Here is a 27,601-nt window from a genome sequence, read left to right on the forward strand (position 1 = left end):
ATTGTATTCACATTTTTCAGGGTGTTTTTTGAGCCAATTATAGGCAAGAATATGAAGACTGTGTCATAGAAAGTTGCTGGATGAAGTTAGGGGCTATACCTTCTGAACTACTTTACATCTGTAATTGGCGCAATAAAATCCTGAAACATAAAAACAAAGCAATGCACAACTGTCAAAATTAAAAATAACTTTTCACCAAATTAAAAAAAAGACACTTCCAAAGGCAAAGGGGTAATTAAGGAACTCTTTCATTGAAGACGGATTTCAACATTCACTCGTACATCATCTACTATTTTATGAATTCAACAAATAAAAAGCACAGCTGGTTACCCAGACTGTTTACTGAGCCTGACCCTGAGATGAAAGAAACTCAACATAACACATCAGTTTGTATATAGTTTTGACAACAATTTTCAGTCAATGCTTGATTAAATACTGAAAATGGAGGAACAGTGGGTCAATTTGAAGTAACAATGCTTTGTTTAAGAAATGGTGAATGTCTATAGTTTCTCTGATCTTGAGAACTGCTGTTGGTGGTGTGGAATGCTATCAATAATATGAGTGCAGATTGAAATTTTTAGCACAATTAATTCCAGTATTACAATTGCTGCAAGCTTTTAGCTGGTTAAAGGCAAAATAAGCTCCTGTTAAATCTACAAAATAATTTCTTTCCTAAATAGTAGGATTTAGGACATGGGTCCACAAGATAGCATTGAGGTTATGCTACAGAATGAGTAATTACAGAGGCACGGATTTAAGATTGCAGGATTCATGCCACTATTAAGCAGTAGGAACATGAGTGTTGTTTGCCACTAACACAATGCTGCCATTAGCTAAAAAGAAGTTCTGTCTATTGCACAAATGAATAATGCGGTATATGAGTTTTAGTCCCTGTGTGATGCTGGGTATGTAGGCTCTGCATCCCAGAAATTGGATTGTACCAAACAGCATATTTTTTTCAATATTTGTAACAAGCGATATATTTACCATACCCAACAAGCTCACATTTGCAAAACTCACAGCACAATGTCTAACTTCAGATGTGATTTTGCAATTGGATGACATTTGCTGGATAATCCAGAATGTGCAAAGAATTACACTGACAACCAATATAGGAATGTCAGTCGGACTTGCACTGTGCGACACCTACATATACTGGAATCTATGTATATTAATACACAGGGCCAAACTTCCCACTAAGCAGCATGGCCAGTTCCCCAAGCCCCGACCACTCATTTCTATCTCCTTCCCAAAATTCACAAACCTGACTGCCCGGCTGACCCATTGTCTCTGCCTGCACCTGCCTCACTGAACTTATCTCCGCTTATCTTGACTCTGTTTTCTCCCCCCTGGTCCAGGAACTCCCCATATACATCCGGGACACCATCCAAGCCCTCCAGCTCCTCCAACACTTCCAATTCCCTGGCCCCCAACACCTCAGCTTCACTATGGATATCCAATCCCTGTACACTTGCATTCCCCACGCGGTTGGCCTAAAAGCCTTCCGCTTCTTCCTCTCCCGCAGGCCCGACCAGTCCCCCTCCACCGACACCCTCATCCGCTTAACCGAACTCGTCCTTACCCTTAACAACTTCTCCCTCAACTCCTCCCAGTTCCTACAGACTAAGCGGGTAGCCATGGGAACTCACATGGGCTCAGGCTATGCCTGCCTCTTTGTACGATATGTGGAACACTGGCCCCATCCCCCACCTCTTCCTCTGTTATATCAATGACTGTATCGGTGCTGCCTCGTGCTCCCACGAGGATCTTGAACAGTTCATCAACTTTACTAACACCTTTCACCCCAACCTCAAGTTCACCTGGACCATCTCTGATACCTCTCTCTCCTTCCTGGACCTCTCTGTCTCCATCTCTAGTGACGGCCTCGAAACCAACATCTATTTCAAGCCCACCAACTCCCACAGCTACCTAGACTACACCTCCTCTCACCCACCTTCCCGCAACAATGTGATCCCCTACTCCCAAATCCTCCACCTCTGCCTCGTCTGCTCCCAAGATGTCGCGTTCCACTCCCGAATATCCCAGATTATTTCAAGGATTGCAACTTCCCCCCTTCAGTGGTCGAAAATACTCTCGACCGCATCTCTTGCATTTCCCGCACCTCTGCCCTCACATCCCCTGCCCCCAACAAAAACAAAAACAGAATCCGCTTTGTCCTTACGTCTCACACCACTAACCTCCGGATTCAACGTATCATTCTCCGCCACTTCTGCCACCTGCAATCTGACCCCAGAACCAAAAATATATTTCCCTCACCACTCCTATTTGCCTTTCGTAGGGACTGCTCTCTCCGCGACTCCCTCGTCTGCTCCATACTCCCCACTCGCTCCACCACCCCGGCACCTTTCCCTGCGACCGCAGCAAGTGCGACACCTGCCCCTACACCTCCCCCCCTCACCCCCATCCCAGGCACTAAACAATCCATCCACATTAGACCAGGATTCACCTGCACATCCATCAACGTGTTACTGCATCAGCTGTTCCTGATGTGGCCTCCTCTACATCAGTGAGACCAAGCGGAGGCTCGGAAACCGCTTTGTAGAGCACCTGCACTCTGTTCACGACAAACGACAACACCTTCCAGAAGCGAACCATTTCAACTCTCCCTCCCCCCCTCCCACTCCCTGGGTGACATGTCCATCCTGGGCCTCCTCCAGTGTCACAATGACACCACCCGCAAACTGGAGGAGCAGCACCTCATATTCTGCATCGGGAGCCTACAACCCAATGGGCTAAACATGGATTTCACCAGTTTTAAAATCTCCCCACCCCAGCCTCATCCCATGTCCAACCCTCCCTCTCATCCCCGCCTCCTTTACCTGACACAACTTGCCCATCTTCTCTCCCACCTCACTGACCAATCCCATCACTCCCTACCTGCACTCAGCTATCACCATCCCACCTATCTTCCCCAGCTCCACCCCTCCTCTCTCGATTTATTTCTAAACTCCCTTCCCCCTCCCCATTTCTGAAGAAGGGTCCTGACCCAAAACGTCAACTTTCCGGCTTCTCTGATGCTGCCTGGCCTGCTGTCCTCCTCCGGCTTCACACTGTGTTATCTCTGATTCTGCATCTGCAGTTCTTGCTATCTCTGGTCAGTCTGCATGTCCATTGACATACTGACGCCATGAAAGTCTCTGCTACACATGGACCTCAGTGGTCCATGCAGAAGGAAGAAAGAATTAAAGGGAATTAGCACATGTAACCCTTTTCTTTACAGACACGTACAGTGCCTGTTTCAACACAACAAAATAGGTGATTGCCATTTGCTGGTTCATTTCACAGTGGAATCAGAGTCACCCTGCCTGGTTTACATTTTAAGAAACATGTGGCTATTAACTGTCAATCTGCATGAATGGGTGTTTTTCCATGGCAATGTCTCTACTAATTAGAGTCCGACTGCAAATTAATCAGCACTCTCTACTTATGTGCTTTAAATATTGCTTTTCCTCTTGAATTAGTATTCTTCTGAAATGTTTTCATGAATGTAAGATGAAATGCTTCAACAAAAAGTATTTTTTTGTTCACATGCGTAAAACAATTTTTTGTTGGAATCAAAGAATACAAACAACATTGTTAAACAATCCAGTTCTCAGTTAACTCTCAGAATTGTAACATTTTAACTGTACTTCTGAAGGTTTTGGTGGTGATAAATCAAACCTAAGTTGACAGTTTCCATTTCTTCATACAATATATTAACTTCCAACATCTTCAAACACTAAGAAACACTGAAGTATTTCTTAACATTTTTGCATTATGTAATATTTGGCCAAAGAAATTTGCTTTCCGTATTTCTATAACACACTGGCCAATAGAGAGGCGGATATTCTGTTCAATTTCAACAAAATGGACTTCACCAACAATTAACCATCACCTTAATCATCACGTGCAGCGCCAGAAATCTGGGCAGCTAACAAAAGAAATACTAATTTCTTTTTGTTGTTTCCAATTTGTGGTTCATTGGGAAATCCAGAACACTTGGAATGGTTTGATGGTTTTCAATAAAGCTTGAACATTCATCTCTAACTCACACTTACCCACACATCCTTGACCTCCTGGTGGAATCTCAAAACCTTGATCACAATGGCAACGGAAGGATCCATCTGTATTTTCACAATATCCGTGAGCACCACAGATAGTTCCATTCATACACTCATCAACGTCTGCAAAAATCCCAAAGAACTGGAATTAATTACTAATGTTCAGTATTATTCAGCAATACTTGAGTATAACAAAGGAATGCACAATGGGGATTACTAGATTAAGAGGTTCACTCTTCAGTATGTTATGATGATCTTACTCATAAATGGAGTTAGGTAAATAAGACCCCACAGATCAATTTGTGTTCTTACTGTTTGTAATTGCAAAGAAACAAATGAGGAGGCTCAGTGGATTTCAGATCTAATGATCACTACTTGATCGTTTCAGAAGATTAAAAACTACCACTGTCAGGGTAATGACGCTGACTTGGCCTCTTCCCACATGACAGTCATCTCGGGTTAAATGTCTACATTCTTTTTCCTTGCTTTTCTTTCCCATTACATATGAACCTCAAAATTATTCAGGTTGAGTCTTTTTTTGGTTAGACAGTTTTCGAAAAGGACCGAAGTCAAAGTGAACAAAATTGCGAAGCAATTGCTGAGGATCTACAATCCCAATTATTATATCAATTATATTTTTCAACCATTAATGCACATCTGCTTGGTATTTCTAGGAGCTTTATGTACTTGTGTCCTGTTTGACAACACTGATTTCTTTATAAGTGAAATGAATATGTTTTTTCAATAACTGCTTAAGAAAGTTTGACAAAGAATGGACGGAACTTAATTCTCACTGAAAAGAGATCATTTTTCTCAATGTATTGTTGAAATATAAGGCTGATGGCTTAATAGCACCTGCAGTACAGAACCTCCAGCTGCAGATAATCTTTTGGCAGGTAAATCCTCAAAGAAATATTCAACAATACCAAACACTAATGCTTAATGAGAATTCTCAAAAGACATGGCAGAAAAGCATTTTAACAATCATTAAAGTTCAAGACAGTTCAAATAAACTATTAAAAGGGCCACTGTTAGGTACTTTACTGCATTGTGTAACCATAATAAATTGCAACAGCTGCACATAGCTGGAACAAAGCTGTTGGTTTCATTGCTAATATCAACATAATGTCAGCACTGTAACATTCATAACTTAAAGATGTGGCTAAAGTGGTGCTAAACTCGAAGGGCCCAATTTTACCTCTGGATAAATGAATGAGTTGTGAGTCAGTTAAAATCTTGCACTTAAAACAGGTTATATTATGTTTTGGTTATATACAATCTATTCTGTATACACAGTACATTCATGCATCAAACTAAGAAATGGAAATGTCACCTTAGCGAATAGCAGCTCAACCACAGTGACTGTGACATAAAAATATCCAATTCAAAGGGCCTTTATTGGTCAGTGCATTGAGTGTAGGAGTTGGGAGTTCATGTTGTGACTCTCCAAGACATTAGTTAGGCCACTTTTGGAATACTGCATTTAATTCTGGTCGTCCTGCTATAGCAAAGATTTAATTAAACTTGAAAGGGTGCAAAAAAGATTTACAAGGATGTTGCCAGGGTTGGAGGGTTTGAGCTACAGGGAGAGGCTGAATAGGCTGGGGCTGTTTACCCTGGAGTGTTGGAGGTTGAGGGGTGACCTTATAGAGGTTTATAAAATCGTGAGGATCATGGATAGGGTGCATAGTCAAGGTCTTTTTCCCGGGGTAGGTAGGGGAGTCCAAAACTAGAGGGCATAGGTTTAAGGTGACAGGGGAAAGATTTAAAAAGGACCTAAGAGGCAACTTTTCACACAGAGGGTGGTGCATGTATGGAATGAGCTGCCAGTGGAGGTAGTGGAGGCTGGTACAATTACAACAATTAAAAGACATCTGAATAGGTATATGAATAGGAAGGGTTTAGAGGGATATGGGCAAAATGCTGGCAAATGGGACTAGGTTAATTTAGGATTATGTGGTCAGCATGGATGAGTTGTGCCGAAGGGTCTGTTTCAATGCTGTACAGCTCTGACTCTATGACCACAAGTCAAAAATAGTTGATATCCGCACAGACAAAAACTTTGTGTTTCTGGGAGAGTTTTGGAATGAATACATCTCCAAGGATGATTTGAACATTATTTATTACAGATGACAATTTCAGTTGTAGATTGGTTTTCCTGTAACTCTTGTGTAAAGTGATAGTCATGTCCAATAGTATACCTCCAGGGCAACACATCATTACAAAAAAGTTGGAGTTTCTTTTTTTTCTGATTAAAGAAATACTTGCAAATTATCTCTTATTAAATTGGAAGAAAATTGTTGTAAATGACTTGTAACCCAACTAGCACTATAATATGGTAAATTCATACAAACATTGCAAATAGAAACAGGAGTAGGCTATTCAGCCATTCAATATGATCACAACTGACCATCTAAATCAATAACCTGTTCCTATTTTATCCCCCATAAACTTTGATCTCTTTAGTCGAAAGTTCTATATCCAAATCATTCTTGAAATCATACAATATTTTAGTGTCGACTCCTTTCTGTGATAGCAAATCACCAGCTCACCAATGTCTGGTGAAGAAATTTCTCCTCATCCCAGTTATGACATGGGGAGATGATGGCCTAGTGGTATTATTGCTGGACGGTTAATTCAGAGACCCAGATAATGTTCTGGGGACCCAGGTTCAAATCACGCTGCGGCAGTTGGTGGAATTTCAATTCAATAAATATCTGGAATTAACAGTCTAACGATGACCATGAATCGATTGTCAGAAAACCCCATCTGGTTCACTAATGTCCTTTAGGGAAGGGAGCTGCCATCCTTACCTGGTCTAGCCTACATGTGACTCCAGACCCACAGTAATGTAGTTGACTCTTAACTGCCCTCTGGGCAGTTAGGGATGGGTAATCAATGATGCCCTCATCCCAGGAATGAATAAAAAAAAGTCCTAAATAGTTTACCCTGTTATCTTGAGACCCTGACCCCTTGTTCACAACTACCCAGCAATCAGGCACACTCTTCTTGCTACTATCCTGTCTAGTCCTGTTAGAATTTCACAGTTTTCTATGAGATCCACCCCCATGCTTCTGAACTCCAGTGAGTATAATCCCAACTGATTTAACTTCTCATATGTCAGTCCCACAGTCCTAAGAATCAATTTGGTAAACCCTTTGCTGCACTTCCTCTGTCGCAAGAACATTTCTTCCTTCGATAAGGAGACCAAAACTGCATACAATACTCCAGGTGTGGTTTCACCAAGGCCCTCTACAATATCCCTATTCATTAATTCATTACCTATTTACAACCTTGAAAGTCGCAAATTATCTAGTCATATAGGCAATTAAGAATAGGCAACAAATGTTGGCCTTGTCAGTGATGCTCAACTTGAACAAGTAAGATAAAAAACTTAATTAAACTAATCTTAATCAATTTCACCAATTGGGAAACCCAAGGTATTTCATACAGCTCTGCATTTACACCTATTCCCTAATACTTTTCATTGGAGAGTAAAATAAGAGACTTGCAAACTCACTGTTGCAACCAATTGTGTCAGTTTCCTAAAAGATGTGTGGCGTTAAAATTTACCCCATTGATTCAGTTAAATTAGTGTCATACAGCGACAAAACAAACCTTTCGATCCAACCAATTCATGCTGACCATGTTCCCAAACTAAACTAATGCCACCTGCCTGCTCTTGGCCTATATCCATCCGAAGCTTTCCTATTCATGTACTTATCCAAATGTCTTTTAAATGTTGTAACTGAACCCACATCCACCTCTTCCTCTGGCAGCTCATTCCACACATGAACCACGCCTTGTGTAAGGAAGTTGCCCGCATGTCCTTTTTAAACCCTTCTCCTCTCACCTTAAAAATATGCCTCCTAGTTTTGAACACCACCACCCTAGGGAAAAGATTCTTAGAAATTTTATCTGTGCCCCTCATGATTTTATAAGCCTCAATAAGGTCACCCCTCAACCTCCTACGGTCCAGTGAAAAAAGTCCCAGTCTTTCCAGTCTATTTTTCCCATTTGCAACATATGATTGTCAGGGGGATTATGTTGGTGCCCTCTATTTTAACATGCCAATGTATGTAACATTCTCCTTGAAATCTAACGCAGTGAGTTCACAAGTAACTCCATGGTACGTTTACCTAAGACTACAGGACTGCTATAGGAAAGATGCTGTGAAACTTGAAAGGGTTCAAAAAGATTTACTATGATGTTCCCAGGGTTGGAGAGTTTGAGCTATAGGGAGATGCTGAATAGGCTGGGGCTGTTTTCCAGCCTATGAGTGTCAGAGGTTGAGGGGTGACCTTATAGATGTTTATAAGATCATGAAGGACATGGATAGGGTGAATAATTGAGATCTTTTCCCCAGGGTAGGGGAGTCCAAAACTAGGGGGCATTGGTTTAAGATGAGAGGGGAAAGATTTAAAAGGGGCCTAAGGGTCAACTTTTTCATGCAGAGGGTGGTGCGTGTATGGGATGAACTGCCAGAGGAAGTGGTAGAGGCAGGTACAATTACAACATTTAAAAGGATCTGGATGGGTATATGAATTGAAAGCATTTAGAGGGCTATGAGCCAAATGCTCGAAAATGGGACTAGATTAGTTTAGGATATCCGGTCAGCATGGACAAGTTGGACCAAAGGGTCTGTTTCTGTGCTGTACATCTCTATGACTCAATGACCTCAAACCCAATATTTTCCATGTCTCCAAGAAGATCCATTTACAATCCATTATCTCTGGAGACTGAACAAGTTCACTTCCTTCACTGTATAACTTGCGTTACCTCACTGGACTCTAGTGAGTCATGTATTTGATATTTTAAATTGGATAAAACATTGACAAGTTTAATATAATGGAACACTTCTGAAAACTGCAAAGGACTTTAGTTCTCAAAACAATTTTCTTTATTATTCCATGTTTGCACAGGATGTATATGTCTGTCTGCAAAATAAGCAATAAACTCAACAGCATGTTGCATATATGCTCATATTATACACAGGTAAAAGACTGTGAGTAGAACATGATCTCATTCTGTCTGCCATCTGTACTTGCCCATTAAAATCTTTAGTTTCAATACTTTCTTTTATTAGCAATGAATGACACGTGCAAAAACAGTGTGGAATACTGGGTACTCACATTTACCATTACACATCTTAGCTTTATGGATCCAATAAGGCATCACACATTTTTCAACCCCAAGTTAAAATAACAACATGGTCAAAGCACAGGAATGGAAGCGATCTGTGAACAGTTAATGGTTTACACTCTTGATTAATAAATTCAAGGTGGCATGGGGGCAGCTTAAATATGTATAAGAAAGGAAATTAGAAAACAGGGAAAAGGACCCAAATTTTACTTTAAAAATATCACAGATTTCCTTCTAACTTTATCTTTCCTCTGAGCTAGCAAGATGGCTTTGGACCTGCCAGTCTAAACATTCTGCAGAGTCTGTTGTTATCAATGCTGCTACTTGACAGTAAAATTAGCTGTTGTGGATCAGAGATGACTTGGCAACTTTTCTTCCCACTTCTAAGCCATTCATATTTCTATTCGATGCCCTCCAAACTGAACACACTGTTCAGTCAATAATTTGAGCGAGGAATAATCATAAGAACAATAGAAGTAGGAGCAGGCACGGTGGCTCAGTGGTCAGCACTGCTACCTCACAGCACCAGGGATCCAGGTTCGATTCCGTCCTCGGGTAACTGTCTGTGCAGCGTGTGCACGTTCTCCTCATGTCTGCGTGGGTCTCCATCAGGTGCTCTGATTTCCTCCCACACTCCAAAGATGTGCAAATTAGGTGGATTGGCCATGCTAAATCGCCTGTAGTGTGCAGGAAAGTGTAGGTTGAGGTGTGTTAGCCATGGGAAATGCAGGGTAGGGGGATGATGCTGGGTGGGATGCTCTTTGGAGCATCGGTGTGTATTTGTTGCACCGAATGGTCTGCACTGTCTTTCAATACCCTTCACAGCTATCCTTGGCCTCCACTACATGACAATCAGGTGTGTGATTCAAATCCCTGACCATCTGAATTGAAAGTATTAAAGTGTTGATACTTTTAAAGCAGGACAACCAAAAATACTGGCTTGACTGAAATGTGAATACTTGGACTTGGTCATTCTAATGAATATCAGATGCACAGAGCACTATCCCAGTCACAAAAGTCAAGAGGCATTATACAATTCCCAAAAGGAGCATTAGACAGGTTTCCTTTAGGAACTGGAGTGTTTTTTCTTCCAAATTTCAAAGCTGTCAGTAATTTATATTCTACACGACTATAAAATACAGCTTTGGTACTGTTCATTAATTTTAGATCTTTTAGAAGTTGGATATTTACTTAATGCTGCCAGCACTGTGGGGCTATGTTGAGGTCACGGTAAATTCTAGAAATGGGAGAATTTGTAATGCGCATTTGTTGAGTGAGAGGTATTTCAGAAAATTCAGTCACTGTTGCTTCAACAACAGGAGTTAACTTCAGTTCATTTAACCTTAAAAATTTTCTCTGGCTAAATAATAGATTTGTACTGAGCACGAAGTCCAAGTGCACTGATAAATATCAGACAGTTTGGTTAAAGGAACATAGAATAAACAAATGAAAGCTGAAATTGTGCTATTATACTGCCACCTTTGATTCAAAACGAAGTGGCTTCAGGCGAATATCAGCATTAAAATGGCATCATATATTGAGTCACTTCCTAAACTGCTCCCAAATTGCACTAAATTCTAGCAATGTGAGACAATTTTCTTGAGAGACAACCAAAGCTGCTTATGTTCTTAAGAGGTCCAGTATGCCTCCAGTCTAATATGAGGCTAAAATGAAGGGCATTGATAGGATAGACATAAATAAACTCTTCCCCTTGATAGAGGGATGAATGACCAGGGAATAGATTTAAAGACAAGAGCAGAAGGTTTAGAGACGATGTGAGAAAAAGGTTTTTCATGCAGAAGGTGGTGAGAATCTGGTACTCACTGACAGAAAGGGTGGCAGAGGCAGAAACCCTCATAATATTTAAGAATGTTTGGATGTGCACTTGTGATGTCAAGGCATACAAGGCTATGGGCCAAGTGCTGGAAAACGGGATTAGAGTAGTTAGGTGGCTGTTTTTGACTGGTGAGAACACAAGGGGCCAAAGGACCTTTTTCCATGCTGTGGAACTCTATGATTTTAAATTGGAGTTTAACTTCAGAGATTGTGTCGATTCACACAGTCAGATTATAAATTTGTTTCCCAAATGTGATTAACCTTGAAGGTCAAAAGATGCTCCAACTTAAAATTGAACTTTTCTGGGGACCATAGTTTTGAGCACGAATCAAACATGCATATGGCTCAATAGTTATGGCTATGAGGCTGCTAACCTGTAGACCATAAGGCCATAAGGCCATAAGACACGTGAGCAGAAACAGGTCATTCGGCCAATTGAGTCTGCTCTGCCAGTCAATCATGACTGGTGTGTTTCTCAATCCCATTCTCCTGCCTTCTCCCAATATCCCTTGTCCCGTGAGTATTAAAGAACACATCTATCTCTGTCCTAAATACCCTCAATGACATGGCCTCCATGGCCTTCTGCGACAAAGAGTTCTACAGATTAACCACCCTCTGGCTGACGAAATTCCTCTTCATTTCAGTTCAAAATGATCATCCCTTCACTCTGAGGCTGTGCCCTTGGGTCCTAATCTCTCCAACTATTGGAAACATCTTCTCCACAGCCACTCTATTCAGGTCTGTCAGTATTGTTTCAGCTTCAATCCGAAACAGCCTCCCACCCCTGCCCCCGACCCCCATCCTCCTAAACTTCATCAAATACAGACCCAGAGTCCTCAACCGCTCCTCATATGACAAGTCCTATATCCCCAGGGTCATTTTTTTTGTAACCTCCTCTGGACTTCCTCCAATGCCAGCACATCCTTGCTGAGATTTGGGACCCAAAACTGCTCACAATATTCCAAATGTGTTCTGACCAGAGCCTTATACAGCCTCAGCAGTACATCTGCGCTCTTGTATTCTAGCCCTCTTGAAATGAATGCTAACATTACATTTTCCTTCCTAACTGCCAACTGAACCTGCATGCTAAACTTAGGAGAGTCCTGAACTGGGACTCCCAAGTCCCCTGTGCTTCAGATTTCTGAAGTTTTCCCCATTTAGAAAATAGCTTGTGCCTCTATTCTTTCTACCAAAATACATAACCTCACACTTGTCTTCATTGCACTCCACCTGCCACTTCTTTGCCCACTCTCCTAGCATGTCCAAGTCCTTCTGCAACCTCCCCACTTTCTCAACATACCTGTCCCTCCACCTATCTTTGTGTCATTTGCAAACTTAGCAACAGTGCCTCCAGTTCCTTTGTTCAGATCATCAATGCATAACATGAATAGTTGTGGTCCCAACATGGACCCCTATGGAACTCCACTAGTCACAGGTTGCCATCCTGAAATAGACCACTTTATCCCTATTCTCTGCCTTCTGCCAGGCAACTAAAATGTATCCATGCCAAAATCTGCCCCTAAAATCGTGGTCTTTTATCTCACTTATCAGCCTCCTATGTGGAATCTTGTCAAAGGCCTCTTGGAAATCCAAACGAATCACCTCCACTGGCTCTCCTTTGTCTAAGTTTCTTTTAACTTTCTCAAAGTCTAATAGATTTGATGAAGCCATTCTGACTCAGCCGTATTGTACCATGCAATTCCAATTACTCCACAATCTCATCCTTCATAATTGCCTCCAAAATCTTACCAGTGGACCAAGGTCAGGCCAACCAGCCTATAGTTTCCTGTATTCTGCTCCCTCCCTTCTTAGTCTCCCTCCCTTTTTAAACACGAGTGTTACATTAGCCATTTTCCAGTTCTCTGGCACTCTCCCTGACTCCAGTGATTCCTGAAAGATCACCACCAATCCCTCTACAATCTCCTCAGCTATCTCCCTCAGAACTCTGGGGTGCAGTCCATCTGGTCTGGGTGATTTATCCTCCATCAGACCTTTCAGCTTCTGCAGCACCTTTTCCTTAGTGATGGCCACTACACTCACCTCTGCCTCCAACTCTATTGAAGTTCGAGAATGTTGATGATGTGTTCCATTGTGAAAATTGATGCAAAGTACTTATGCAGTTCCTCTGCCATTTCTTGTTCCCCATTACTATTTCTCCTGCCTCGTTTTCCAGTGATCCAATGTACACTCTTGCCTCTGTCTTACCTTTTAGATATCTAATAAAAACTCTTGCAAAACTCTTTTATATTATTCACTAGCTTACTGTCATATTCATCTTCTCTTCCCTGTTGCTTTTTTAGATATCCTCTGTTAGTTTTTAAAAGATTCCCAATCCTCTGGATTCCCACTAATCATGACCACATTGTATGCTTTTTCTTTTGCTTTTATGCTTTCCCTGACTTCCTTTGTCAGCCATGGTTGCCTCATCCTCCCTTTAGTATGTTTCTTCTTCCTTGAGATGAATTTCTGATGTCCTCCCAAATTATCCCCAGAATCTCCTGCCATTGCTGCTCCAATGTTTCTCCTGCCAGACTCTTCTTCCAAAAAGACTCTACCTGGCTCCTCCCTCATGTCTTTGTAGTTTCCTTTACTCAATTGTACTACTGTTAAATCTGATTCAAGCTTCTCCCTCTCAGACTGCACAGTGAATTCTATCATATTGTGGTCACTGCTCCCTGGAGTTTCCTTCACCTTAAGCTGCCTGATCAAGTCTGCCTCATCACACATCACCAAATTCAGAATTGCCTGTCTCCTAGTGGGCTCTACCACAAGCTGTTCCAAAAAATCATCTTGTAGACGTTCCAAGAATTTCTTACCTTGAGATTTGCTACCAACCTGATTTTCACACCTGCATGTTGAAGTCCCCCACGATTACTGTATTAGTGCCTTTCTTATATGCCTTTTCTATCTCCTGATTTACTTTCTTCCCCACATTCTGACTACAGGTAGGAGGCCTATACACAACTCCCATGAGGGCCTTTTCTCTCTTGCCATTCCTCACCTCTACCCACACAGATTCTATGCCTTCCTACTCTATATCACTTCTTGCTCTAAGTTTAATTTCATTTCTTACTAACAAGGCAACTCTGCCTCCTCTGCCCATCTGCCTGTCCTTTCCATATGATGTGTATCCCCCAAGGTAATAATCCTGAGCCAAGGATCAAACTTGGATAGAGTAAATCAAGACAAGGAGTTAAATTCAAGGCCAAAGATTGGTGTGGGAGGAATGGGTTTCAGTTCACTGGGGCACTGGCACCAGTACTAGGATAGACAGAGGGAATTCTGGATGTATAGCTTCAGTTGAAATGTGCTGGGACCAGAAATATCAAAACATTAGGGCTGTAAACCAACTGGAGGGGGGGGGGGTGAGGTTCGGAAGGGGGTTATGTGCAGTCAAACATGGCATTCTTATTACTTGCGGGGGGGCGGGGGTGGGGGGGGGGGGGGGGGGGGGTGTGGTGAGGATGGGGGCCGAGAGGATATGGCAGCATTGCAGGGCAAGTATTTTGATAATGATTCCAGAGTGAGACAGGAAAAGTCAGAGAGTGCAAGCGTAACGGTAAAAAAGCTGTAAATATGGCTAAAGGGAGAAAAAGTGGTTACAAGGCTAAAATATTTACTTAAATGCTCATGGTATCCAGACCAAAATAAATTAACTACACAAATAGAGGTTAATGGGTATAAACTTGTAGCCATTACACAGATATGGCTGCAAGGAAAGTCAGGGGTTCAAGCAGGGGCTGAGGTATTTTAAAAAAGTAATCGGCATCCCAGTTTACATCCAAGTCAGGGGTTCAAGCAGGGGCTGAGGTATTTTAAAAAAGTAATCGGCATCCCAGATTACAGCCAAGTGTGATTGTGAATTCTTCACTGCTTCTGTTAGTATCGAACCGGTGAATAGAGATAGAAGTGCTAATATCTGCCATGGAGGACATGTTGAGCAATTAGAGGGGATAGTTAGTGGCGATGGTCTGACAGGGGATGCATGGATAGTGAAATGACTTCACAGAGGCGGGTACCCTGTCACCAAGTCACCCTTTATTTACACATGAACAGCCCTTGATTCTGCCTCATACAGACTCAGGCATCAGAGTATCCCTGACCCTCAACATTTTTATGTCAGCCAGGGCTCCCTGATTGGACTAGGTTAACAGCCCCAGTCAAGGAACTCATATTCTATGAGGTCCAGCTGGCTGACCTTGTTAGAGTCACTACATATAGGATGTGCAGAGTGTGTCGGGTTGTGGAGGGATGAAGGGTGACATGCAACACGGGGCCTAATTGCTTTTATTGTGACTAGAATTGAGTCCCACAGCACAAAAGAGGGCTTGTCCTGACATCCAGCAACATCCGTGGCTCCCTCCAACCCCTTTGCCAGCCTGATGCAGCTCACATCTGGCCCCAGTGTGAGGATCCTGTGCTTGACCGCTTTTTCTCTCGAGACAGGCATTAAGGAAGCCAAGAATTTTCCTGACACCATCACGAGCAACTTTAGTGCTGAAAATCCATGCTCTAATGGTATTTGATGCCAAAATGCCTCTGCTCTGATTTCATACCATTTGGCCAGGCAAGACAAGGGTTGCTAAATTGGAGAAATAGCCACCAACTTAATAAGGACAGTAAAGGCCCAATTTAGTACATTTTACAATGTTTAAGACTACTTGTTGGCAACAAATCAAGTGGTTGGATTCTCCAGAGAAGCAGCGAAGGGCTGGTGAGCATTCAACTGGATACTAACCCATAACAACCATACAGATACAAAAACAGAAAATAACAGAAACTCAGCAGGGTCTGACCACATCTGTGGAGAGAGGGAGACAGAGTTAACATTTTGAGTCTGATGTGACTCTTCTTGAGATCTGAAGGGGAGTCGAAAATGATGTTTTGTATGCTGTTGACAGAGAGGGAGGAGAATTGAGTGGAACAGATGATGAGGGTGCCCAGGGCAAAATAGAAAGAGAGTGTGAATGATGGTAAAGGAGAGATTGGGATGTAAGATAGGTGTAACTGATTGGTGTGGAAAGGAGAAGGTGGTCCTTTCTGCTGAGGGGAAAGACAAAAGGACACAAACAATGTACAGGGCTGGGAGTTGTAATCAAATGGAAGACAGGGGTTATGTTCTGAAATCGCTGAACTCAAAATTGAGCGTTAAAGGCTGTAAAGTAACTGACTGATGTAGTGCCAAAAAGTCCTAGAACGCAATGTACTGGGGTTTGGTAGTTTCTCAATATGCAGAACAACTTGGAGGGAATACTGAAAACACCAGGAATCTAGGATAATTTCTGATGCAGTTTCTAGCTTTCTTACCGCAGAATTTTCCTGTGCAAAGATGGAACAAAAAAAAATTGCTGTTGCCATGGAGAATGCATAAACAGATACTGGTTGACTGTTCCAATGGTGGGATCGTTTCAATTTCAGGGTGGGAAAGAAAACTGTTACTGAACAACTCTGGTTATTGTTCATTCACAGATGTCAGGTATAGATACAAAGTAAAAACAGCTTGCTTTTCACTTTTGAAATCACGTTTTGCATCATTTGAACGAGGTTCAAATTTCACTGACAAATTACCTAGACACGTACAGGGTCATTGTACACAGAATTACTCATAAATGAAAGGTGTTACTTTTAGCTTTGACTGAGGTGTAAAATAGGTGCAATGATCAGGTAGTTTTGGTCCAAATGTGAAGACTGCTGAAATGCAGAGGCACAGCGAGCCAACAGCGACTGTCCTTGACATCAAAGAAACATTTTCTCCATCAAAGGACCCTCATAAAACTGAAGTTCATGGAAATCACATGGGAAATCATCAGCAAAATAAAGCAAAGAACTGCAAATCTGAGGCAAAAACAGAAATCACTGGAGAAACTCAGCAGGTCTGACAGCATCTTTGGAGAGAAGGCAGCGTTAACATTTTGGGTCCACTGACCTATCATCAGAAGTAATAGTAGTTAGGAAAGCTGGTATGTGTGCTGAAGACAACGGGTTGGTGGATGAAGGAGTAAGCAATAGCTGGAGGGTGCCCAGAGGGACAGAAAGACAGTTTGACAGACAAAGGTAAGCAAGAGAAACAGAAAAGCTGACAAAATCTAAGTGAAAGTGGGCTAGTTATGCTTTCAGACCTTTGTCTGCTGAACAATCTTTCTCTGCCTCTGGATTCCATCTCCACCTATCACTTACTCCTTTACACCTCCACCCTCACCTCCTGACTTCTGCATATACACCACCTTTTCCTAGCTACTACTAGTTCTGGAGAAGCATCACTGGGTCTGAAACATCGACTCTGCTTTCTATTCACAGATGCTGAGTTTCTCCAGCACTTTATTTTAGCTTGGGAAATCTCCAGGACGGCAGGAAACAGCTGAGGCTGTTGGAACCCAACAAACTTTCCTCAGGACATCCACGCAGGAGTCTCTCAAGATATTATCTGAGGAAAAACCATCTTCAGATATTTCCTTAATGACCATCATAAGGTCAGAAGTGTTGATGGTGGCTGTTGATTGCAAAATATTCAGAAATATTTTCAATGTTTTTGATACTGAACAGTACACAGCCACACGTAGCAAGACGTGGACAATACCTAGGCTTGGGCTGATAAGAGTCAAATAACCTTTGTGCCAGATAATGACTACATCCAAGAAGAGAGAGTCTAACCATCTCCAATCAACATTCCACGACAATACCATTGTTGATAACCCCTCTCTATTGTTAACCAGTACTATTAACCAGAAATTGTATTGGACCAGTCATATAAAAATATAGTAGCTACAAGAGCAGGGCAGAAACTAAGAATTCTGTGCTGAGTAATTCACCTTCTCAATACTTCTCCACCATCTCAACATACTGGTCAGGAGTATAGTGGAATACTCTCTGCTTCCCTGGATGACTGTAGTTCCAACATTCAATAACTGATAGCTTCCAAGACAAAGCAATTAACTTGATTGGCATCCCATCCACTACTTTAAACATCCATTCACTCAACCATTTGCAAACAGAGGCAGCAATGTATACCTAATACAAAATGCACTATATGTTTGAGATAGAGAGGTTGGTGAGCAAATTTCAAAAGAGATAAACCATTAATAAACAATTCTAAAGTAATCAACTGATAATTTAAACAAAGGAGTAATTAACTAAAAATGACAATTAAAAAAGTGCAAGTGTGTACATCTGTGTAAGTTTGTATACACACTCATTGTCTCTCCTTCTCAAACACACACACACACTCTCTCTCTCTCTCCCCACTCTCTCTCTCTCACACACACACACACACACACACACACACACACACACTCTCTCTCTCTCTCTCTCCCCACTCTCTCTCACACACACACACACACACACACACAATCTCTCTCTCTCTCTCTATCTCTCTCTCTCTCTATCTCACCCCTCCACCCTTCTATGTACATTCCCTCTCTGACATTCTATCTCATCCTCCGACTCACACACTCTAAATGAGCACACACCTTCCCACTCATATACACTCAATAACCACACACCCTCCCACTCCCTCCCTCACACACAGGCACAGGCTTTTCCCACTGACCACCCCATCGTCTAACTCCGTTGTTACTCCCATCCCTCAGCCAGCCAGCAGGTATCTGTCCAATGCAGTCGTCTTCCCCCAAGCACACCCAGTTCCTCTCCCAGAGAGCAGGCTTCAAGCCAACTAAAAATACGGACCTTCACAAAGCTCATTGCTGTTGCAATCAGAAACCATTTCTCTTCGATGTTTGCTCCTGATAGGATCACCAGTGACCACTTGGTGGTCATTTTCTCAAAAGGTTTAAAGGTTTGGAAAGCCTTTGCAAGAATGAAACGTAGTGGTTCCAATGAATCAAACACAGTTGCATGAAAAAACGTTGAAGTAGTGTTGCTCTGAAAAGTAACTTATAATTGACTGAATACTTAAGATGCAAAGAAAAATGAGCTACTTTTAAAGTAGATTGTTTAAGAACTCTTAAGATTAACAAAACATAAATTATTGTGTGAAAATATTCTAATTCCATCACATAGATCTTAATTCTTAAAGAATGCTCACCAATGCATTCTCCAATTGCTGTACGTTGGAAACCATGTTGGCATCTTACAATGCACTGATAGGACCCTATTGTATTCTCACATTTCCAGACTCCACAGACCGAGCTGCCATATAAACTGCACTCATCGATATCTAAGTAGACAGAAGTAAAAGCAAAGGGGTTGATAATTATTAGCAGCAGTAATATATTGCTTGATAAACATGTGTGTTCTTAAAAGGATTCACACTTGTTTAAAGACTAATGTGGGAGAAATAGGGTCCTGTTCATGAGACACAGGCATCAGTATTGGGGTAAGTGGGTCTACCATGGGACAGTGCAAATCTGACGTGTGCTGGAGTCACAGTGTTCTTGCGAATTCCATCACTAGGGAAGTACAGCGTGTTTTAATCTAAATAGTGATGGTAAGGTATCAAATGTGGAAAGCTGCAGGGGGGACTTTCCACACACCAGCTATCTGTCAAAACATTGGCATCCCCAGCACCGATGCCATTTTTAAAAGGTCACTGTGTGCCTGGACGATCAGTGGCATTCCATAGTAGACCTGCTCATTGAAGGGCAGCCATTCCACAGATGGCACCAAATTACCACAGCAGGGATTTGGAGGTCCTGATGAACAGGGTAATGCAGAGGAGGGCTGTCTCCTACCCAGAGGACTGACAGAGGAGCCATGCCACCAAAGAACAAAGACAAAAAAGAACAATACAGCACAGAAACAAGCCCTTCAGCCCTCCAAGCCTGTGCTGCCACATTTTGCCCTTCCACATTAAAACAGTCTTCACTCACAGGATCCGTATCCCACTATTCTCTTCCTATTCATATATTTGTCCAGGTGCTTCTTGAATGCTGTTATTGTGATGCTAGCATCCTGGTCCAAGGTCAACACTGGGTTAGTGCTGCATCAATAAACCCGAGGAACGGTGAGGAGTAACAGGTGAAGTTGCCATGGTCCACAAGGATCATAGGGCTACTCTCTCACTGGATAGACTGATGACAGGTGGTGAGTTTAACCTGAGGGTCAGCACGCCTCAGGTGAGGGAAGAGGTTCAGAAGAAGAGTCCTTCATGGTAACCTCGGCCTGTGTGGGATTTGAGCCCACACTGTTGACATCACTTTTGTATTGCAAACTGGCCATTCAACCAACTGACCTAATGGAACCCCAACCATGTCCCCTCCCCAACCCCAACCGTGGCAAGGATTGCCACACAAAGGTCAATGCTCTTCATCGCTCTGCCAGAGTCAATACCACATTGCTCTCTCTAGGTAACTCATACTCACTCTATCGCTGCTATTTCATCCACTGCTCACGATCTGTCATCCTCACTATTGCCTGAAGATAAACTCCACTGTGATAAAATATTGTTGGGCATAATCCAAGCATGCAAAAGGTAACAGAGATATGTTTAATCATTTCAGTCACTTTCTTGTAATTTTTTGCAATGGACTTTGGAAATTGCTGTCCAAATTTTATCATCTTACATACCAAAATGAATCATTCCTGTACAATTTAATACACAGCATAGCTTGTTAACAAAATACTAAAGTCTAAAACAAAGTACTTAACATTTATAAATTGATTCTTACCTATACATTGTTCTGCTTCGGGTAAATGCGTGAAGCCTGTATCACATCTACACATATATGACCCATCCGTATTTATGCATTGGCCCCCTGAACATTTAGTATCATCACTGCATTCATTCACATCTGTAGGATAACCAATATAGTTGAAACAATGAACTTAGACAAAATATCTAAGTGGGCAGAATAATATGAAATGTAATACAGACAAGTATCATGTACAGTACAAAGGAGACAGAAATAAATGCATCATGCATATATTCTGCATATGTAATTCCCTTTTAAATTATATAACAAGCCTAGGTATTGCTTTGGCTCTGTAAGTTTAAGAATTAAATTCTTATAGCTATGCAGCTTTGTTTTTTACTGTTTCCTTTGAATGTATCCCGTTGTATGTTGTAAGTGTATCTTGCTGCTAGCTTTAACACACTGATTTTACACATGCATTGTGTAGGCTTAAGTATGGAGTGATATTGGAAATTTCTCTATTGATTTTAAGAGTCACACAGATCTACAGCACAGAAAAGGCTCTTCAGCCCATCACGTTTGCACAGTCAAAAACGGCCACCTGCCTATTCTAATCCCATTTTCCAGCATTTGACTCATTGGCTTGTATGGCTTATCATCACAAATGCACATCTAAATACTTTTCATAGACTCCCTACAGTGTGGAAACAGACCATTCAGCCCAACACGTCCACACTGCCCCTCCGAAGAGCATCCCACCCATACCCATTCCCCTATAACTTCTTAAATGCTATGAGGGTTTCTGCCTCTACCTTTACAGGCAGTGAACTTCAGATTCCCACCACCCTCTGGATGAGAATGTTTTTTCCTCACATCCCCTCTAAACCTTCTGCCTCTTAACATATATCTATAGCCCCGTTACTGATTCCCCCATCAAGGGGAAAAGTTTCTTCTTGCCCAACCTATCTGTGCTCCTCATAATTTTATGCATCTCGATCATGTCCTCTCTCAATCTCCTCAGCTCTAAGGAAAACAACCCCAGTTTGTCCAATCTGTCTTCACAACTGAAACTCTCCAGGCCAGGCAACATCCTGGTAAATCTCCTCTGCACCCTCTTCAGTGCTATCACATCCCTCCTAAAATGTGGATGCCAGAACTGCTCTAGCTGTGGCTTAACCAACATTTCATACAGTTCCAGCATAACGTCCCTACTCTTAAACTCTACGCCTCGACTAATAAAGGCAAGTACAGTATCCTGAATGTTTTTTGAGCCACTTTATCTGTCTGCCCTGATACCTTAAGGGACGGGTGCACATGCGCACCTAGATCACTCTGTTCCTCAGTGCTTCTCAGGGCCCTACCATTCATTATGTATTCCTTTGCCTTGTTTATCCTGTCTATTTATCACCTCATATTTATCTGGATTGAATTTTGTTTATCACTGATCAGCCCATCTGACCAGCCCATCTATACCCTCTTGTAGTCTGATCTATCCTCCTCACTATTTGGTACTTAATGCAAGGCTGTAGAAATTCAAACCCCTCTGAAGAAGTTCTTTTCACCAAAATACACTTTTAAAAGCAAAATACCGTGAATTCTGGAAATCTGAATGAAACACAAAGAATGCTGGAGAAACTTTGTTTCAAGTCTGGTATGACTCTTTTTCAGACTCAAAATGTTAACTCTGTTTCTCTCTCCACTGATTCTGCTGAGCCTGCTGAGTTTCTCTAGCATTCCCTGTGTTTAATAATGTACTTATAACTGTCTGGTTTAAGGAGAATTCTTCAGGACATGCAATATTGGTACCTAGACATCAAGTAGGCATTTGAGACAATGACCCCGGCAGTTTATCATCTCAGATAATTAGATAAAGAAACTAACACAACACACTGATTATCTAATGAGAAGACCATTAAATTTAATGAAAGGGCAGAAGAACACTATAATGAGAATGACTGTTCCACAGGTATCTGATACCACAGGGTACCATCCAGGAGTTAACAGAAAGTGACATCTGTAGATGACTGTCATCCTTCAGAAACCAATTAGAAACTGATCACACACTACCTAAACCAATAAGATGTAAATCCTGCACTTTCTGAATCTAAGTCTAGAAAACCACTGATTATTAACTGAGAGAGTTTTATGAGCAGACAAAGCAACCATTGAAGGGTATTTAGCCAGTTTCAGTTAGAAGGATTGTGGATTGATTAGTTTTTTTTTTGCTTGGAGAAGCACCTATAGCTTGGAAATATTGTGGTTTCAGTTTGTAGATATCCTAGCTGAAGTTGGATGTATGATGTAGTTCTCCTGGAGAAAGCTGTTAATTCAGAAAAGTTAGGAAATAGAATTCTTCAGTATGAAGATTTAGTTTAAAAGTTCCACACCAGAAGTGTTTGGTTAGAACCCTGAAGGGTTTACTTGAAGCTGAGAAAGTCTAAGCTCAGTGCATGAATACTCAAGGAACACATAGGTGGAAAGAACTGCCAGAGGAAGTGGTAGATGCAGGTACAGTTACAACATTTATAGGACAGTTGGATAGGTACATTAAAAGGAAAAGTTTAGAGGGATATGGGTCAAATGCAAGCAAGTGGGATTAGTTTAGTTTGGGAAACTTAGTCAGCATGGAAAAGTTGGACTTTTCTTGTATGACTCTAAGAAGATATATGACTCTCAGCATCAGGCATTGAAAGCAACATTTAAGTCAAACTATAGATATGATAGAGAGGGGAATTTTCTTTGGTGGTTAGTACATAAAAGATGCTGTTGGGATAGTTCACATTTTGTATTTTTACTACATGTTTGTAAATTTTTCAAATTGTGTTATATGCACATTTTTGATTTAATCTACTCAATCTTCTTTTCCTTCATGTGAATAAACGTCCATTTTATTGTTAAAACCAGATTAGCAGCATTGTGTGCTTGTAGTTCAGTGAAAGACCATTTCTTTAAATTAAAAATAAACATAAACATAAATCATCAAGCCAGGTTTCAGTCTGGGGACTAACTTGTTCAGGAATAACATCAGCTGGGGTCATAGCAGATTCCATATTGACTTCTAATACTGCACATTGTCCAACTCAAATCAAATATGAGGATACAATTAGCTGCTAGCTATTTGCAAAAAAAAATTTTGCAACTGAAAAAAACAAAGGATGAATCTGTTAAATTCATGAATAATAATTGTTACAATGACATAGACGCTGCAAGTATATCTTTGGATTCAGTGACCAGTTGATTCTGTAATTGATCTGAGCAAGTTACTTTAATGGGTGTTGATACACACTGCTTTATGTGTGCTTGTTACAAGGCCTGGGAGAGTAACAAAACAATCCACTTAAAATGGGGAGAAATATCCATGACTTGCATATATATTGTTTCAGTTTTTCTAATGCCAGATCAAGTGAATACTTGATGAGGCGACAGGGTGTGAGTCATATGGTGCCTTAATTCACAATATGCGCAATGTACCATGTATTAGTTACTGTTAGAGTTTCATAATTTAACTGGTCAGGCATATGTTCATGGAAATTATGCAAAATAAACAAAGTGCAACATTATTCCACTTTTGTGGATTGTCTTATTGAATTGAATGGAATAAATCTTCTGCTTTCTGCTAAACAGTGACAGTGCACTTTGCTGCCTGATTAATCTTGCAGTCCTGACTCCAAAGTCCGGTGTATGTTTTAAAGGTATTTAAGATTGTCTTTTATTGCTTTCCTCTCAACCACTGGTCTTGTAAGTGCATTCTGAATTAAGGTATTGTATTGTGAAGAGGAGGGAAACTCTGCTTTCTAATTTCTCTCACTTCAATTTTGCTTTCGGCCAAATTGTTCAAAGAATGCAAACTATTTATCAAACATGCAATCAGAATTTTCCTGTTTGGAGTCCAGGTGTTTTGTCATGTGGGATCAATGGTGCCTGGTGCGCCATGCCTCAGAGCGACTTTATTCATCCAATCTTCCCCTCATTACCTCATTCACTATGTGGCTGGGTTGTGAGCCAGGGGAAATCACACAGCCAGAGATGCGGAAATGATCATCACTGTTTAGATCTCTGCTAGCTTTCACATCTCTGGAATCATATCGAAAGTCCAGCAGCGCACCACTTCAGCCATTGGAAACCAAGAACTGCCCCTCACAACATGGTGCTTCACAGTTATTACTGAACAGATAGCCGGGATATAAAGGAAAACTCACTCTGCCTTTGTGAACAGGAAACTGGAGGTGGATGGGGTGGTGAAGAGGAGAGGGTCAACCGTAACAGGAGACCACATCAGCAGGCACAGCTAACCTGGGCACAAATTTCAGTTTTGGTCAAGTGTTTCATTTGAAAACGAACACATAGCACCATAGAAGGAAAGCCAATGGCATTTTGCACTCTGCAAGGTAAATGCCAGTGTCTTCTTTCTGCTACTTCACACTCAAAAAGCCAGCTTCACCTCTGCCACTGCACATGTATCTCAGCAAGGCTCACAGACTACAGCTTTTAGTATTGTATGCATCATCTCCACTCAACAGCTATTATTCAACTTTGAATTATGGTGGCACAGTAGCTCAGTGGTTAGCACTGCTGCCTCACAATCCCAGGGGTCTGCATTCGATTCCACCCTTGGCCGACTTTCTGAGTGGAGTTTGCACATTCTCCCCGTGTCTGCGTGGGTTTCCTCCCACAGTCCAAAGATGTGCTGGTTTGGTGGATTGACCATATTAAATTGCTCATTGTGTCCAGGGATGTGTAGGCATGGTGGATTAGCCATGCATGGTCATAGGGATGGGATAGAGGAGGGGGTGGGTTTGGGTGGGATGTTCTTCGGAAGGTCTGTGCAGACTCGATGGGCTGACTGGTCAGCTTCCACACTGTAGAGATTCTATGATTCTATCTTAAATTTCCAAACTAACTCTTTCTCTCTTCTATGCTTCCTACTCATTCACCGGGAATACCTCACCACCTCTCCTTCTTATGCATTACCATCAACTGTTCTTCTATCCACTTCCTTCAAACTGGATCCTTCCATCAGCGTTACTACAGGTAATACTGGCCCGGACCCCAGTAGCATCGACGGATTGAGCATTCACACAAAGTGCATAGATTTTCTCAACTTTGAATAATCCCTTCAGAGTTCTAACCAAACACTTCTGGTGCGAAACTACTTGCATTTGTCCAGCAAGATTGATTGTGGCCCATACTGGGGGTTGCAGGAGATGGTCCCTGGACTCTAGTAGGCAGAACCACGTGCCTAACTGACCATGGACAAGCCCCAACTATGTAATAGGATCAACATTTAGACTGTCTGTGGCACTATCCTCTCCCCACTGAGTTAAACACCATCCCCACCACAATTTGGCTTTCACAAATGGCCATTTGTTTGAACTGGTTGCAGCATGCTTGCTATATAACTAGCTGGCATGTCATGCAGCTTTGATCTTGATGTAGCACAATAGGTACAATGAAATGTCCACCTCCCATCAGACTGGTAGATGACTGGACCCCAAATACAGAAGCTGCCCAGTGGCAAAAAAACGTTACAGGCCATAGAGGTTGGCAGTGTGTAGCTGAGCACTGAAGATTCTGTGCTCTAAGAAGGTAATGTGAGCCACACAGAGGCTATAAGTCAGCATTGAAGTTAGGAAAGTAATGTGGAGTGCATAGATACCAACAAAGAGAATGTTGGAGAAACTCAGTGTGTCCAGCCTTCTTGGTGCTTGTTTAAGATTTCTAGCATGCGCAGTATTTTGCCTATAATGAAGTGTACAGAGGCTGGAGGCCTCCAAGTAAGAGGAAAACTGAGTAAGCACTAAGAGCCATGCCCTGAGGTGCATGCCCTGAGGTCATGCAGTGGTTGAGCTCCGAAGTAAAATGTAGCTGGGTAGAAGCGGCATCTGAGATCTGGCATTTTCATGTGGTAAGTTTAGTTATTTGCCAATGTTGAATTGCACGGGTGAGGGAGAGTAGTGAATTGTGGCCAGGGAACATGCATTGAACAAAGAGCAGTACAGCTCAGGAACAGGCCCTTCGGCCCACAAAGTCTGTGTCAATTATGATGCCATTCTAAAATTATCCCATCTTCCTGCACATGGTCCATATCCCTCTCTTCCCTGCCATCATATGTCTGTCTAAATGCTTCCTTCAATATTGCTATCATAATGCAGGGACATTATTATGAAGAAGTAATGGCAGAGTGACCTGAACAATCATTTGGCGAGCAGCAGCCATGAGTTACCATAGGATCAGGAGTAGACCATTCAGCCCCTCGAGCCTATCCCGTCATTCAATGAGATCATGGTTGATTTGTGGCTTAACTCTACATGGTCTTTGGCCGATATCCCTTAAAAACCTCGCTTAACAAAAATGTATCTATGTCAGATTTAAACTTAACAACTCATCTAGCATCAACTGCCATTTGTGGAAGAGAGTTCTAAACCTCTACCACCTTTTATGTGTCAAAGGGCTTCCTAACATCTCTCTCGCATGGTCTAGCTCCAAGTTTTGAACTATGCCTCTCTCTAATTTACATGTTGCGAATTGTTTCTCAGTGAAGGAGGGAGATTTGGAAGTAGAATATAGATAAGGTGAGTTGTGGTTTTAATGAGATGTGAATGCATGGAACAAGATAGTCACCGGACATTAGTGAAATTCTAGCTGTCATTTACGGCTTGACGAGATCTTCAGGAAAACTTTTCTCGGTCAAGAATCTGACTTATTTTATTCATATCATTTCTTCTTGCCTTTCTTGCTATTGCTAATACAACACCAGGGAGAGGAAAATTCCACCCATGGAGACAAGTGATCAAATTACTTTTGGTCAGGTCTCCTAGGTACCCAATTAGCTTAATAAATACATTTCTTCTGAATTTGAATTCACAAGTCAGCATGTGGTTTTCCTGAGAAACTAAGTTTTCTAGAGGAAGCTATAGCTCAAAGCAAATTTTGGCATAATCGGACCTAAGTTTCATGGACAAAAACAACAAAAAT

General features: G+C 41.7%; 1 protein-coding gene across 1 annotated transcript in view; it reads right to left on the reverse strand.

The window, feature by feature from the left end:
• LOC109934543 (latent-transforming growth factor beta-binding protein 2-like) overlaps nucleotides 1-27,601 on the reverse strand; it is a 312,512-nt gene that overhangs the window by 48,004 nt on the left and 236,907 nt on the right. The window contains exons 23-25 of the mRNA XM_048600033.1: nucleotides 20,663-20,785; nucleotides 19,081-19,212; nucleotides 4,059-4,184 (exon numbers count right to left, since the gene is read on the reverse strand). Of these exons, the coding sequence (XP_048455990.1) occupies nucleotides 4,059-4,184; nucleotides 19,081-19,212; nucleotides 20,663-20,785 (381 nt within the window). The remainder of the gene's footprint in view (nucleotides 1-4,058; nucleotides 4,185-19,080; nucleotides 19,213-20,662; nucleotides 20,786-27,601) is intronic.

Source organism: Rhincodon typus, chromosome 8 (assembly GCF_021869965.1).
Source record: "Rhincodon typus isolate 14 chromosome 8, sRhiTyp1.1, whole genome shotgun sequence".
NCBI lineage: Eukaryota > Metazoa > Chordata > Chondrichthyes > Orectolobiformes > Rhincodontidae > Rhincodon > Rhincodon typus.